This window comes from Hippocampus comes, unplaced genomic scaffold (genome assembly GCF_001891065.2).
Source record: "Hippocampus comes isolate QL1 unplaced genomic scaffold, H_comes_QL1_v1.1 scaffold195, whole genome shotgun sequence".
NCBI classification, from domain to species: Eukaryota; Metazoa; Chordata; class Actinopteri; order Syngnathiformes; family Syngnathidae; genus Hippocampus; species Hippocampus comes.
The window spans coordinates 818,658-833,095 of NW_017806076.1; the positions used below are offsets into that span (position 1 = coordinate 818,658).

Below are 14,438 nucleotides of genomic sequence, written 5' to 3' on the forward strand. Positions count from 1 at the left end.
ATAGCCTCGTCTTTCAGCTATATTACACCCAAGACTGAGTCTGGGCATCAATACATCATCTTAGATGTGACCACAACACACTCTCATAAACAAATGCGCACGCACACACACACACGCACACACATACGCACACACACACTCACACGCGCGCGCACACACACACGCGACGTCGAATATTAGTATCCAAAACTTGAAAACGTCACAAATCAGAAAGCTGTAAATATAAACGAATAAACGTTCATCTTCAAGGCATTAAGATATTGTCTAGATGACGTTTTGTTCGCGTTGGAGTAGTAATTAAATTACTTTAAGTGTTTACAGTAGCTTCATAAATGCACAATAAATATGTCCCTTAGTCGCCCTTTCTCTCAATAAAATGAAATCGTCTATCCAAACTGCAAGTTAACCTGACCTTAATTGAAAGAGCTTCCTGTGATATTATCCTTTCCTAATTAATAATGCATCACTGATGAATTACCAAAGGCGGGTGTTAAAGTGGAATTACGCCATCCTCCGTGGTTGTGGTACAATCTTGAAAAATGGGCACTTGAGCGGAGCGGCACTTGGCCAGGCACGGTGTTAAAATAGCACCCATTCGTCCTCCTTGATCAGCCTTTTAATGCTTTGACGCTATCTCGGCGTGCTATCGATCTCATAAATATCAAATAACCTCGCATGCAGGTGAAGCGCGCCACGTTCCGAAGGGGGTCCGCGGTGTCTAAAAGCCGACGATGTGGTGTCCTTGTCCGGTTTGGATGACCGGCATCCGAGCCCCGGTCGCGGTTAATCATGGGACGGCAAAGACGCGCTTGTCCACCGGGTACAAAGTTCTGGAACGAGTCGGGGTGCGTGCAAGATTGTCGCTCCCGCCGCCTACTGAATTAACTTGGCGTTGAAATGCAACGCAGTGCAAATAGGAAAACTGGATAGATCACTTGCCTTTTGTTTTTTGTTTTCTTTTTTTTTTTTGCAAATGTCACGAACCTGGTGCTCCATGCAGAACGCCATCGCCGGTGCTTCTCTTCTCAATGCCCCGCTGTGGTCCACTTTCTCCCTTTTTCCTTCCCCCAGCTCTGCTCCCCATTCGCTGCCCCTCCGTGTGTGCTCGCCTCCTGTCCTGCACGCGAAAGCCCCTTTTTCCGACCAAAAAAAAAAAAAAAAAGAGGGGAAAAAAACCCACCCCAATATGTGAAGTTAAATCCTAATGATACACTTGCATGGAGGAAAAAAAAAGAAGAAAAATATATTGTCCGATTTAATCTGATTGGTTTCACCTTTTCAAAGCGCTGCAGACATGGCCGGGGAGTTTTCATTGGAGTTGTCCGAGACAGAGACGAGGAGAGAGAGCTCTCTTGTCGAGTACTTTAAAGAAAGGGAAAATACAAGCCATCCCTCCTATGAGCTTCCAAAGGGGCTCACTTGCATATTTAAGCTCCATTTATCGAACAATATGCCTGCATGCTTGAAGAATTCTCTGCAAGGACTTCCATTTATTTGATTTTACTTAATTTTATTATGAAACCCGATATTAACGGATAGTGTTCCCCTCCTTCACAGTGCCTTTGTGTTTAAAGTGATTTTCTCTTTTTCGGGTATATTTCACTCATTATTATCGAAATGTATTCTAATTTGTATGGAGTTTTGGCTCCTCTTCACCGCTATGATGCACTCCTATCACTCTCACACTATTAATAGGACAGGTCAAAACATGATCAATTAAATGTTCATTCGTCATGGAAGCCTTTAAAAACACAAAAACAAACATTTGCTGTTAAAAATCCATTTTAAATGACTTGTGCATTCGCTCCTATGGAGGTTGTAATTGTACAATGTACGCTAGATGGCAGCGCGATCCATTTTTTCTTTTTTTTTTTTTAACTCACAGGAGGGGGGGGGGAGAAAGCCTGCAGAAATCCTCACACAAAAAGCCGGAATCCCCATGCAAATTCCCCAAATAAGTTCACATGATTGTCAATGAGTGTCATTATGAAGACATTATGTGACACCGGCGATGTCATTAGTCACAAGAAGGGACCCGGCTAATTGCTGCAGCACCCCTCCCTTTTTTTTTTCTTAACGCCGACATCTTTGCATACCATTCGTGTAACACGGGTTGTTTAAATGAAGAATTCTTCTAATTGCGTCCTCTTGTGTTTCTTTCACAGTACAATGTAAGTTTTCATCAGCCACACCGGAGCGTTTCCACAGCGCGTGTACCGCAATGCGCATGCCGAAGCTCCCACACAGGCATGAGCTCCCATCCTAAGCATGACACATTTTGGAATAAAGACACCAGCCCAAGACAACCAGAGACCACCACTTCCACCCCACACTTTGAGAGGATTATTTGCCGAGGGTAAAAGCTTTGTCCCCCTTATTTTTTCCCCCCCGCATGTTTTTCTGCCATTCTATCCAGGGGTTCCTCTTACGTCTTTCTCCTTTTTTGCCCACAAAAGACGAGCCATAGTAATCAGGTTTTAAAGTAAATGGCGGTGAAGGAGCGAGCGATCTTGATGTAAATTGTGTCTGTCAAAAATATCGAAAATAAAATGTTCAAAAAAAAAAAAAAAGAAGAAGAAGAAGAGAGCCCCCAGTGGTGATATGACAACGCTGCAAAAAATGTCCACAACCACGCACAGTGGAGCAGGTTCGACGGAAATGATGAATTGCACGAATAGACGAGTCAAATAAAAAAAAAATTCAACATTTTTAAAAATGACATTGAGACCTCCTTTACAACAAAAACAGTGGCAGCTAAATAAAAATAAACAAATGAATGTTGTCATCCAAGCGTATTCCAAATGAACATCCTGCTATTAGAAATAACTGCATTTATATATAAGAGACAAAACATGTGATTTGAACTTGCCCATCTCTAAAATGGGACACTTTTTACAGCACACAGAGCAAGAGCGGGACTCCAACCAATAGAGAGCGAGAGAGGGCTTGGCTATAACCTCAGCCTCCCATTCCTCTCTCTCTCCCCCCTCTCTCTCTCTCGCTCTCTCTCTCTCACCTCTCCCCCTCCTCCTCTTCCTCCTCCTCCTCTATGCGGGGCTCTGGCCAGTCAGTCGCCTTTGATTATCAGTCTCTAGCAGCCCCTCTCTTGGCTCCTTGACATGAGCACCATATAAGGCTCAGCGATCTCCATAGAAACGTGTCAGTTTCAATAGTAGTGTCAAAGTTCACTATATACAGACATTCGCGCAGATCCCCCCGTTTCGGAAACATTGCTCTGCAGCTCCTCTACCTTTAAAGCATTTTTTGGGAGGCTCTCTCTTCTTTTTCTTCTTGCATATTCTACTAGTTGTTTTTTTTCTTCTGCTGCTGCTGCTGCTGCTGGCTGGCTGGCTGGCTTTTTTCCCTTCTGTGATATCTTTTCTCCGTGGCTCCAGCTGGAGGAGAGGTGAAAGTCTTACACGGCGTGGACTCTATTCGCGGCTGCTCGCCTCGAGAAGATGATGATGATGATGAAGATGACCATGATCTTTATTTAAGAATATAGACGCGCCAAATCTGCAGTTTTTGTGCTTGTGTGCGCGCGTGTGTGTGCGTTCGCTGCGCTGCGCACACAGCGAAGACAGACTGGGAGAAAAGGAGAAAGGAATTTATACACCGCAGCACTTTGGATCCAGCGTCTTTCCGTCACAAGAAGGTTTTTTTTTCTATTTATTTATTTATTTGTAGAAATACTCGCTCGTGTGAAGTGCTTTTCCTTTGTGGCTATTTTTCCATCAAAGTGGGGTTTTTTTTAACCCTAACACGTCTGGACTCGCCTTTTCCTCCACGAGTGGGGATTCCTGAATGGCTCAGTGCAATTTACCTTGGAACTGGCCTCCCGATACTTGCATATCGTGATCGGGTCGTTCCTTTCCAGCCGTCCGCCGCTATTTTGAATGTATTGACTTCCCCCTCCTCATCTATGAGATTCCGTGCACCGATTTGACTTTGCGGCCATCTAGCAGAAAAGCTTTTTTTTTCTCCCATACACGCTCCAGAACCAGCAGCGACCATTTCGCTCTACAGCACTTTCCGGGGCCGAGATATGGCAATGGTAGTTAGCGTGTGGCGAGATCCGCAGGAAGACGTGGCCGGAGGACCTCCGAGCGGCCCCAACCCCGCAGCGCAGCCGTCGAGGGAGCAGCAGCAGGCGGCGTCGGCGGCGCCGCACACCCCGCAGACCCCGAGCCAGCCGGGACCCCCGTCCACGCCGGGCACGGCCGGGGACAAGGGCAGCCAGAACTCGGGGCAGAGCCAGCAGCACATCGAATGCGTGGTGTGCGGGGACAAGTCGAGCGGCAAGCACTACGGCCAGTTCACCTGCGAGGGCTGCAAAAGTTTCTTCAAGAGGAGTGTACGCAGGAACTTAACGTACTCGTGTCGCGCCAATAGGAACTGTCCCATCGACCAGCACCACCGGAACCAGTGCCAATACTGCCGACTTAAGAAGTGCTTAAAAGTGGGCATGCGGCGGGAAGGTGAATATTTATTTTGAAACCTTTACACTTGCTGCCGCGTTGAAGACAGGCGGGCTTCCAGTGTGTGCACTCTCCATCCGCGGCGCATGCTTTCTAAATGGACGGAACCACTCGAGGGCTCGAACAAAGCACCCCGTTTGTTTAGATTTCTGCTGCAGCGCAAACACGATTGAACCAGCAGGCCGAGTTCGCCCCCCCCCCCATTGCACATGTACGAATGACCCCACGCTTTCTGTTTGTTTCTAAAACGCACATTACTCCCGCCATAGAAGCGAATAAAGGCTCGGAAATGCGTGTGGATGCGACGTACACACAGCCGGGTCTCCCCCACTGCACGTCTCAGCTACCAGACGGCTCACACACGCTCAATCATGGCGCTCAACTTGACCCCTTGTGCCGTCGTTTGCCTCCAGCGCACAACCCGTACGAACACGTCAAGGCTTTTTGGGGTTTAATTCACGCCAAAGCCTCGCCATTTACGTGTGAAATGTTGTAGTGTCGGGTCTTATACAGGCTGTGATGCCTCTCATGTTGTTGCACTCGCGTGTTATTAATATTCAAAAGCGATGGCAGGAATCCTTTTATTTCCAAGTGATGCTTTGATGTGCATGAAATTCAAAAACGGCACAATTTAGAGCGAGAATTATCAGTCTCGGCTGCAATTTGTTTGACTGTTAGAAGTATCGTTGCTGTGGCGAAACAGCACACGTCAATATAAATGTGATCAACGGCTTAAGTTCGCGTCATGGACTGTCCAATTAAGGATTTAAAAAAAATAACAACAATTGCCGTAAATGTGGAATATTTCCCGTAGTGTGTTTGGAAGCGTGTGTGTGACATTGTGGACGTTTAAGCAGTTTTCAATGACATTTCCATGTTACAAATGGGCACCGGTGTGTTTTAGTTTGAAGTTCGCAGCAGCGCTTTCACAACACATCGAAACACACACACACACACTCACACAGACAGACCGACCAGAAGCTCGTCGTGCAACGTTGCCGGTGAACAATGTTTGTCAGTCCTGGATGCACATTTCCTCTTCTTCTCTTTCTTTTTGTCAGCGGTTCAGCGAGGACGAATGCCTCCAACCCAGCCCAACCCAGGCCAGTACGCGCTGACCAACGGGGACCCCCTCAACGGCCATTGCTATCTGTCCGGATACATCTCGTTATTGCTGCGGGCCGAGCCCTACCCCACGTCCCGGTACGGGAGCCAGTGCATGCAGCCCAACAATATCATGGGCATCGAGAACATCTGCGAGCTGGCGGCTCGGTTGCTCTTCAGCGCCGTGGAGTGGGCCAGAAACATCCCTTTCTTTCCCGACCTGCAGATCACCGACCAGGTGTCCCTTCTCAGGCTGACGTGGAGCGAGTTGTTTGTGCTTAATGCCGCCCAGTGCTCCATGCCCCTTCACGTGGCCCCTCTGCTGGCCGCGGCGGGCCTGCACGCCTCGCCCATGTCCGCGGACCGCGTCGTGGCTTTCATGGACCACATCCGGATCTTCCAGGAGCAAGTGGAGAAGCTCAAAACCCTGCACGTAGACTCGGCAGAGTACAGCTGCCTCAAGGCCATCGTGCTCTTCACGTCAGGTGGGTAGCACGAGCGCGTGCACGCGCAGGGGCCCATTGTGGCCGCGCGTCAACTCGTCAACACAAACAAAATGGGAGCCGCAAATGGAACTTGACGACGTGGTTGGCGTTCACGTGGGATAAATTTGTCTTGTTAACAGTGAGCTCTGAGATGCGTTCTCCTGTCAGCTCAGGCCATGGTGTACAAAAAAAGAAGAGGCGCACACAAAGCCTAAAATCATTGGGAAACTATTCCACGCTCGTACGCGCGTTGATAATTTCATAGGCCGCAGTTTGTGTTTATTTTGAAGAGAGGACAAATGAGCGGCCGTAAATGCTCAGTACACATGTCAAACAAATGTGCCCGAAAGGTGAAAGAGTCCATCAGTGCGTGACAGCTGGCACGTTTGTGACCACAAACACGACAGAAAAATAATCCATTAGAGGGGGGAAAAGATGGTGTAACATTTCACGAGGCTGATGTTTCCGGATGCATTGAACTACTCACACCGTGCGGTCAAACATCGTCGTATGAAACAGCAGATCTCGTTTAGAATTGTTGTCTTCATATATTATTTGAGAAGATGAATCGATGGCTGGCTCTTGCAAAACGTCCCGAGGAAGGAAAAACACAAAGTTGAAACTCACACAGGCCGCAAACTTCTACTTCAACTCAGTCACAAGTTTTTGTTTCAGAGGCACACTTGTTTCAAAAAAAAAAAGGAAAACAAACTCTTAATCTTGTACAGTTTTTTTTTTTTTTTTTTTACAAATCGCCTGTGGAGTGCTGCACATGACAATGATCAGTGTTCAAATGTAACAAAAAAACACTACCTGTTCCTATTTTGATGATGGAAAAGTTCATTGCCTGGAACCCCTTTTCCATTATTTCTTCAGAGAAAAATATGAAACAATTGCAGTGCATTGGCAGCAAACAATTCATGTCAGGTAAAATTCAAATGTATGACATTAAAAAATACAGAAACATTTGGAGAAACAACAAGAAGTGAGGTCGAACATACAGTATAACATAAATGTACACAACACTGTGGAGTGCCCACATTTCAGTCTATTCGAACAACAGATGTACTGCTTATGTGGCTGTTACATTTTTTTTTGGTCCAATCAGATTTCAGCCTCTGTTGCCGTGTCAATCTAATTTGCCCAAGGCCTTCACAATCAACATTACTGTCACACAACTTTAACATTATGCACATTTTCAACATTCAATTGAACAATTCCTTGTGTACCACACTTGACTACTTTAAGGTTAAATGACAGTGATGGGGCGGCACATGGATTGGCTTGGGGGTCAGTGCCTTGCTCAAGGGCACATCAGTCAACAATTACTGTTATTAATGTTTTTTTTAGTTGTTGGTTTTTTTTTATTTATTTATTTTTTTATTGATGTCAATTATTATCCCGAAACGGCTTCCATCTCGAAATGCTACATCAAAGGTTGAACTTTAACCACGTACACTACGTATCATCACAAACATAAAATGTTCCAGGACACAGAAGTCGGGATATTTCCATCACTTTCCTGCAGTCCATTAAAATCAGTAATCTTGACAGCTGCTCAGATAAGCCATGAGACGTTTGAGTGCTACGTGCCGAGAACTGATCGAAACATTCCTAAAACTGTGTCGTCATTCACATTTTTTTTTTTCCATGGTCCAATTGTGTCACCCGGGAGCACATCACTGATAAGCCCAAATTTATGATGTGCTCTAACTTGACACCTTTTCATGATATAACTGTTCCCAACATATCTTGAGTAGGTCAGTCATGCAAATGTCATACCATACAAGTGGAAAATGGGAGACAATCAACGAAAAGATCGAGACAATAATACAAATCGCCTGTGGAGTGCATTATTCATTTCTTTTGATCGTGTATGAAACCGAGATTATGATCACGGATTAAATAATTAATTTATTAGATTATGTAATTCAAAATTTTAATTGTATCCAATAAAATGGTACTCTAGAGTGAATTAAACGGCCGCTGTTTTGTACTGGTAGCCTACTAATGGCGCTATTATATTATATTATATTATATTATATTATATTATGACTGAAATGCAAGATCTGTGTCTACGTTGGACTTGAAGTAACTAAATCGTCACAAACATGTACTTTTTCCATTTCACCGAATAAAGCATATCCGCACATCAGTAATGCTAAATGGGATAAATATATAGACGATAGACAGTATACCACAGGCGGTATGTAGCATCACGCGTATTCGCCATATTCAACTTGTGTATTGTTTCCTCTTTTTCGTGGCGACTTTTCCACCTCAAATTAGCGCAAAACGAAGAGACGGAACGTGTCCATGTTTTACGGAGGCTCGCTGAGTTTGCTTGTTGGTTGGACTTGATCGTGTGTGCGTTGGGTGGTGGTGGGGTGCACCCAAAAGCAGGTTGCTCCTGCGTTGCGCTTTGCCAGGAGCGACGTGGATTATTTGCCTTAAATAAATAACCCCATTCCCGTCACTATTTGATGCATAAATAATGGTGGTCGTGTTTCAACACAGTTGACTGACATCAGCCCCTTATTGACATGTACACTGGGCCTTCACTAAACTGCATAAATAGCGGTTTGCAAGTGTGTGTTGGTGTGTGTGTGTGTGTGTGTGTGTGTGTGTGTGTGTGTGTGTGTGTGTGTGTGCTCCCATGTCAGGGTGTATTGTTGGAGTAGGGTGCAGGACACACACACACGCACACACACGCCACATCACACACACACTCACACACACAGACGGGCACCTAGGCCTGATTGAGTATTTAGCAGTGTGTGCAGCTTTCCATGCAGACGCATTCATCTCTATCCTCCAACTATTGTCTCTTTCTTTTTCTTTAATCTCACCTGCATGTCATTGTAAAGGACCAAAAATCTCGATTGGATGGAGTTAAAGCATATTGGCTGCTTTGGCTTTAAAGGGACACTCAGCCTTAATCCGAAAGGATTTGCATACATGCTTCTTTGAGCGGCCTGGCTAAGGTCACACTAAATCACCCCGAGATCGCAGGGTTGCCCCGGGGTTCACAAGGTTATTGTGTCTGGGCCACACTGAGTTATAGCCCGCAACTCACCAAGAGGCTCAAAAGCACAGCCCCAGTATCCTCGCCTTTCCTCGCCCCCAATGATATGTGTCGTGTGCAAAAGCGGCTCATATACGCCATCCAAGACATGCATGCTGTGGCACCTTGTTTTCAAACCGCTGGTTCTATCTCCAGTTGGAGTTTGTTCGCTTGAACAGAAACACAACACAGATATTTCAACAGCTCATTCTTGCACTTTTTATGTTCTCTTGAAGTGACTATTGGCTTTCCCCTCCCTCTTTCTCTTATAATAAATGTGATTGCTTCGAGCGGCCATGCACTGCAATCGGCTCCCGGGTTTGGATGAGGGGGTGAGGGTGGAGGGGGAGGAAAAAAAACAGGCCAGAGTGGTCTATGGAGAGAAGAGGCAAAATGACTTAACAGCTTACTGCAGAGTAATTAGGTCACATTACAAGCAGAGCAATTTCACATTCATCAGGACCGTTTGGGTTTCCTTAAAACTTGAATCTCCAGAGTGCAGACATCAAGAGCACGCCGGCCTTTGGGTCCTCGCATGCTCACCTCACTCCAAAATTGAAAAATAATAATCATAATAATCACATGTTTCTGCACACTTGCTCTGTTCTTATTTGTTACCGTGCGTGCCATTCTTGTTGAGGCTGCATGAATGACAGTTGCACCGGCTCAGTGTGATGCAGCATATTTGTGCAGTGCACTCCACGAAGTCAAGAAGGAGTCATGCTGAATGATGACCGGAGTGCTCCTGACAGGATGTTTGCCAAAGCTTTCTGCTTCAGTTGAGACTAGCTGGAGGTCCCGTGGTGTGCTTATATACATTCCAAAAAAAATAATAAAAATAAAAGTATCATTGTTGTCTCAATAAATGGGATGACAAATTAAATGTTTGAAAATGTATTTTCAGAAATGCGCTGCAGAAACTATATTTTTGGCGTGCTCCTATTATTCACAATGGAACAATTACGTATTAGACAAATAGAACTCCACCTGCAAACACAAATAATTCCGAAAAAAAAAACCCGATGTCGTTTTTTCTCTCTTTAGTCGAAAGTCATCTTGAAACGCTTCCCTCGAATTAGGGTGTGTTTTTATTGGGTCGCAGAGTGAAATACGTCAAGCAGGCACACATTGTCATGCCAAGTGTTTTGTTTTTTTTCCAAGCTTTTCCATTTGCTTAGCTTTATGCTAAATATGTATTTGTATTCGGAGTTCATTTTGACTCATGCGTATCTTTTGCTGCGAAGCAACGAGAATATTTACGCCCGCTATTGAAAAAAAAAAAATGAAAGTTTGGCGTCCGGTGCTGACCACGCGCTGTGCTTTTGGCGTCGCCCTCCCCGCAGACGCTTGCGGCCTGTCGGACGCTGCCCACATCGAGAGCCTGCAGGAGAAATCCCAGTGCGCCCTGGAGGAATACGTGCGCAGCCAGTACCCCAACCAGCCCAGCCGCTTTGGCAAGCTTCTGCTGCGGCTGCCCTCCCTCCGCACCGTGTCCTCGTCGGTCATCGAGCAGCTCTTCTTCGTCCGCTTGGTAGGTAAAACTCCTATTGAAACGCTCATCAGGGATATGCTATTATCCGGGAGCAGCTTCAACTGGCCTTACATGTCCATCCAATGATGCTTGTAATGACACACACACACAAAAAAAGAGAGGACAAGGACCAAAATTCAGCACCCATCCTCTAAGAAGACTATACGTATCAGACTTTTTCTTGACAACTTTGGAAGACCTTTGCCTCCTTTCTTCCTCCCCACCCACCCCCCTGTCTTCTGGGACTGAGATGGAATATGTACAGAAAAATATTGGAACTGGACTTTACACCTGTGTAAATCCGCCCTCACCTTCAAGAACAATACTCGTCATTTTGTAAAATACTAGTCTTTATTTTCTTTTCTTTTTGTAAGAAAAATTGCAAACAAAAGGAAAAACATCATATGCGCAGTAAGAAAAAAAAAAGAATCAAGACTTAGCGGGAATATAATGTTTCCAAGCAATTATAAGAATTTGTCCTGTGTCTATGTACTTCTCTCTGTTTTGTATTTTTTTCTGGTTCTAAACCAGGCTTTCTGTGATTCTATACTAATAATTTTTGATATAACCTTTTGCTTCTTATAATGAGTGCGGTATATGTTGTCGAAGCTATGTTCTCCAAGAATTAAAATTGAAGTGAGAATCTTAAAAAAAAAAAAAAAAAAAAAAAAAAACCCAGGAAAAAAAAAAATTAAGAAATCTAGACAATAAGAAACAAGTCTAATCGCTATGACAATATCACCACTGATGGTTGAACTTTTTTTTCCCAACACGATGGACCTGCAACAACAAACTGAACCGCTTACCACCCAGGCCACCCTCACCCCCCAGGACATTTTTACTGACAGGACATCTGGGGACCCCCGCCCCTCCTCTCCCCTACACCCACCTTGCACCCCCTACGCCCCCCCATCTCCCCCCGTCGGCCATGAGTTTGATCATCAGTCAAAGAGGAGAGACATGAAAAATCAAAAAGCACTTTTAATATATCATTTCAAATACTTTTTTTGTTTGTTTGTTTCGTCTTTGGAAAAAAAAAATCATTGTTTCTCGAACCTGATGGGTTGTTGCCTTCAATTTGCTTACTCCAGGATGCAGCTTCTTTTGTTTGTTTGGGGTTTTTTTTGCAGAAAGGCTCGATTGATGAAGTTGTGTGATGGTGACTGTATTATTAAAAGACAAATAGGCAACGATGTCTGTCCGCAAGCAATTTTCCTCCATCCGTTCACTTTTCTTTGCCACATTTTCGCTCTTGAATGCAGCCTGAAATTGAAATTCCCTATTTGCACCAGTGAAAACAAGTTATACACGGCACTAGTTGTCCTGGAATGGCTCTACACGATACAAGCAAAATAATAATAAAAAAAATCACAGCAGGCTCACCTTGGTTTTGTACTCCGACCCCCTTGCACACACACACACACACACACACACACACACACACACACACACACACACACACACACACACACTTCCTAAATTTCCCTCGCTTCAAAAATTCGCCCCATTAGCCTTGATCGCGCTTATACTTTATTATTAACGTGGGCGTCACTTGCCAAAAGATAATCAAATGTATTTATTTTATTCTGTGAAGGATTTTTCCTCCTGCTGATGCAGTCGTGATCAATATGGAAAATATATTTGACATAAGCACGATGGGTGGTGATGATGCAGCCTATGTGAACGTGCGTGTGCGTGCACTGTAGCGCATACACACTCATACACACGAGTCTCAGTTGCATGTACTCTCGCTGTCATTGCATTTCCACCTTGATGGGCAAAAGTGACACATTTTATCGCAACACATCACACACACTAAACTCACACAAAAAGCCACGTTTGGGTGTGACATTTAATGCATTTGCCTGTGAGCAGCAGCAGCCCATTCTTAATCATCAGACGTGTTGCTTGCGTATGCCTTATGGCCCACGTTATGGTAGTGTGATGACGGGGGACAAGTGAACGCATCACGTCGTCGTGTGCGATTGTCGCCTAACTGTGTTTGTCATTTCTTTTTTGGGGGGATTTCTTTTATTTTTGAAAGGGGGGGGGTGTCATCGCTTTATCTGCCTGCATTGCTGGTATTATTCTGTCTAAGGAATGTACGTATAAGACTTGTCCTCATATGCTCCCTCAAGTGATGATAAATGTGTGAACCGATATCCAATCGACTCGGGTCAAGCGTCTTGTGAGGCGCTTCTGTAAACTGGTTGCTTATTGTTTACTGGCTTCTGCGTGCGATTCTGCTTTTGGCCGTACAAGAGTTAGAAACACGCGAAATCATGATATCGAGGAAATATTCTGGTTGTGCCCCCCCCCCCCTCCCCCTTCAGCTGTTCCCCTGCTTGATTGCATGCGGGACTACGATGTTTGTTTGGCTTCAAAAGGAGCATGACAAAAAGCCCATGCAGGCAGGCAGGTCGTTGTCGTTTTATGTTGCCGTGGACTAAATGGTTTGCTGGGTTATTAAACGCAGCGTACAGCTGCTTGTCTCCAACATAATGTATTCTAAATCCCTCCAGAGTATAACCATCTTTTATCCTCTCGCTGAGAGCATTTTGTTGTGCAATTGTTACACTACGGGCTATATAAAGAGAGCGGCAGATGAAATCGTGGCATGTGTTGCTAATTAATGTTTGGGTACGGGCGATACGAGAAAACACACACCACAGGACTCGAGGAAAGCCATCTTCGACGTCGCAACGTGATGTATTCCAAAATATGCCCACTCGTCAAATGAATACCTAATGGTATGTAAATATCAATAAACACAATGACATCAAGAAAAAAAAATGATTGGACGAAAGAGTCGACAGTACTTTCGGGAGATGCGCGTCCCCTTTTTTAGGCCTCCAGCGTTGAGGAAAGCTCCAGTTAGGATGGCCTAAAAAGAGAGTTAAACAATCATTTAGCGTTGTCTGCTTTCATTCATCAAAGCCCATACAAGTGGAGGACTCCCAACACGAGCCACTATTAGCTTGCTTTTTACGCAAGCAGCTGGATGCGATTTCACGTTTGAGGTGTCTGCCTGAAAGAGGAACATTTATTATAGCTCAACATGTCAGCGGGCCCAGGTCGTCTTCTGCCTTTCAGTGCGTGCAGGGCGGCCGCTTTGTTCAGTCGGAACACAACTCGGGCCTCCATTTGAAGTTTTAGTACGTTTCTGCGTATGTTTTATTCCTCGTGTACTTTTCTTCTGACACGTAAAAAAAAATGTCACTCAGCCTCCTGATTGCACTCTTTTACACAAACAAACAAACAAACAAACAAACAAACAAACAAACAAAAAGACTAGACAACCGATGTTTATTTACGCGCGTATTGATTGTACACGCCTACGATGACGACAAACATGATTTGTAATATCACCCAGCGTGCAGCCAAATCGGAGTCCCTGCTGTTTTTTTTGTTTTTTTAGAAGGTCCCTGAATGCAACACAAAGGGCCAACTCCTCGTGCCCGCGGGCGCGCGTGCTTGCGTGCGTGCGTCAACGTTTGTGCAGGTTGTCATAGCAATACGTCAGCTTTGGTCATGTTTCTCCTTTCTGAAGGATTTCTCGAACGCTTGTGAGCGTGAAAGCGCGCGTCCACGAGAACGCGCGCGGGTGAGAGCAGATTGCTGCGTAAGCGGATCCTTTTGTGTTGATTTAGGAAGACGTTTGCGGTATATAACGTTCAAGGCTGATAATATCATTGCCTGGCCAGATAAATAAAGCAGTGGCCTAAACCATCGGGTCGGCGATCGATCCGCTTTCTCTACCCGAGACAGGGAAGGAG

General features: G+C 45.0%; 1 protein-coding gene and 1 long non-coding RNA gene across 3 annotated transcripts; one reads left to right on the forward strand and one right to left on the reverse strand.

Moving 5' to 3' along the window:
* Positions 1-940: 940 nt before the first annotated feature.
* LOC109530725 (uncharacterized) lies at positions 941-1,721 on the reverse strand. The gene is made up of 2 exons (XR_002171060.1): positions 1,275-1,721; positions 941-1,133 (listed from the first exon to the last, which is right to left on the reverse strand). It is a non-coding gene; the product is annotated as an uncharacterized LOC109530725 (long non-coding RNA).
* Positions 1,722-3,004: 1,283 nt separating this feature from the next.
* Positions 3,005-11,354, forward strand: nr2f1a (nuclear receptor subfamily 2, group F, member 1a). 2 transcript variants are annotated; one of them, XM_019894632.1, is made up of 3 exons: positions 3,005-4,478; positions 5,543-6,067; positions 10,475-11,354. In XM_019894632.1, the coding sequence occupies exons 1-3, from the start codon at positions 4,046-4,048 to the stop codon at positions 10,747-10,749; spliced, it is 1,233 nt and encodes a 410-aa protein (XP_019750191.1). In that variant the 5' UTR covers positions 3,005-4,045; the 3' UTR covers positions 10,750-11,354. The 2 variants fall into 2 exon arrangements, with proteins under 2 accessions (XP_019750191.1, XP_019750190.1); XM_019894631.1 differs by having other exon boundaries at positions 3,009-4,478; positions 5,540-6,067.
* The last annotated feature ends 3,084 nt before the right edge of the window (positions 11,355-14,438 follow it).

Bases quoted from the DNA above. Each gene is read 5' to 3' on its own strand.
- nr2f1a (XM_019894631.1), top strand. From the start codon at position 4,046: ATGGCAATGGTAGTTAGCGTGTGGCGAGATCCGCAGGAAGACGTGGCC. The intron at 4,479-5,539 runs GTGAATATTTAT...TCTTTTTGTCAG, and splicing joins AGTGGGCATGCGGCGGGAAG to CGGTTCAGCGAGGACGAATG. The intron at 6,068-10,474 runs GTGGGTAGCACG...CCCTCCCCGCAG, and splicing joins CATCGTGCTCTTCACGTCAG to ACGCTTGCGGCCTGTCGGAC.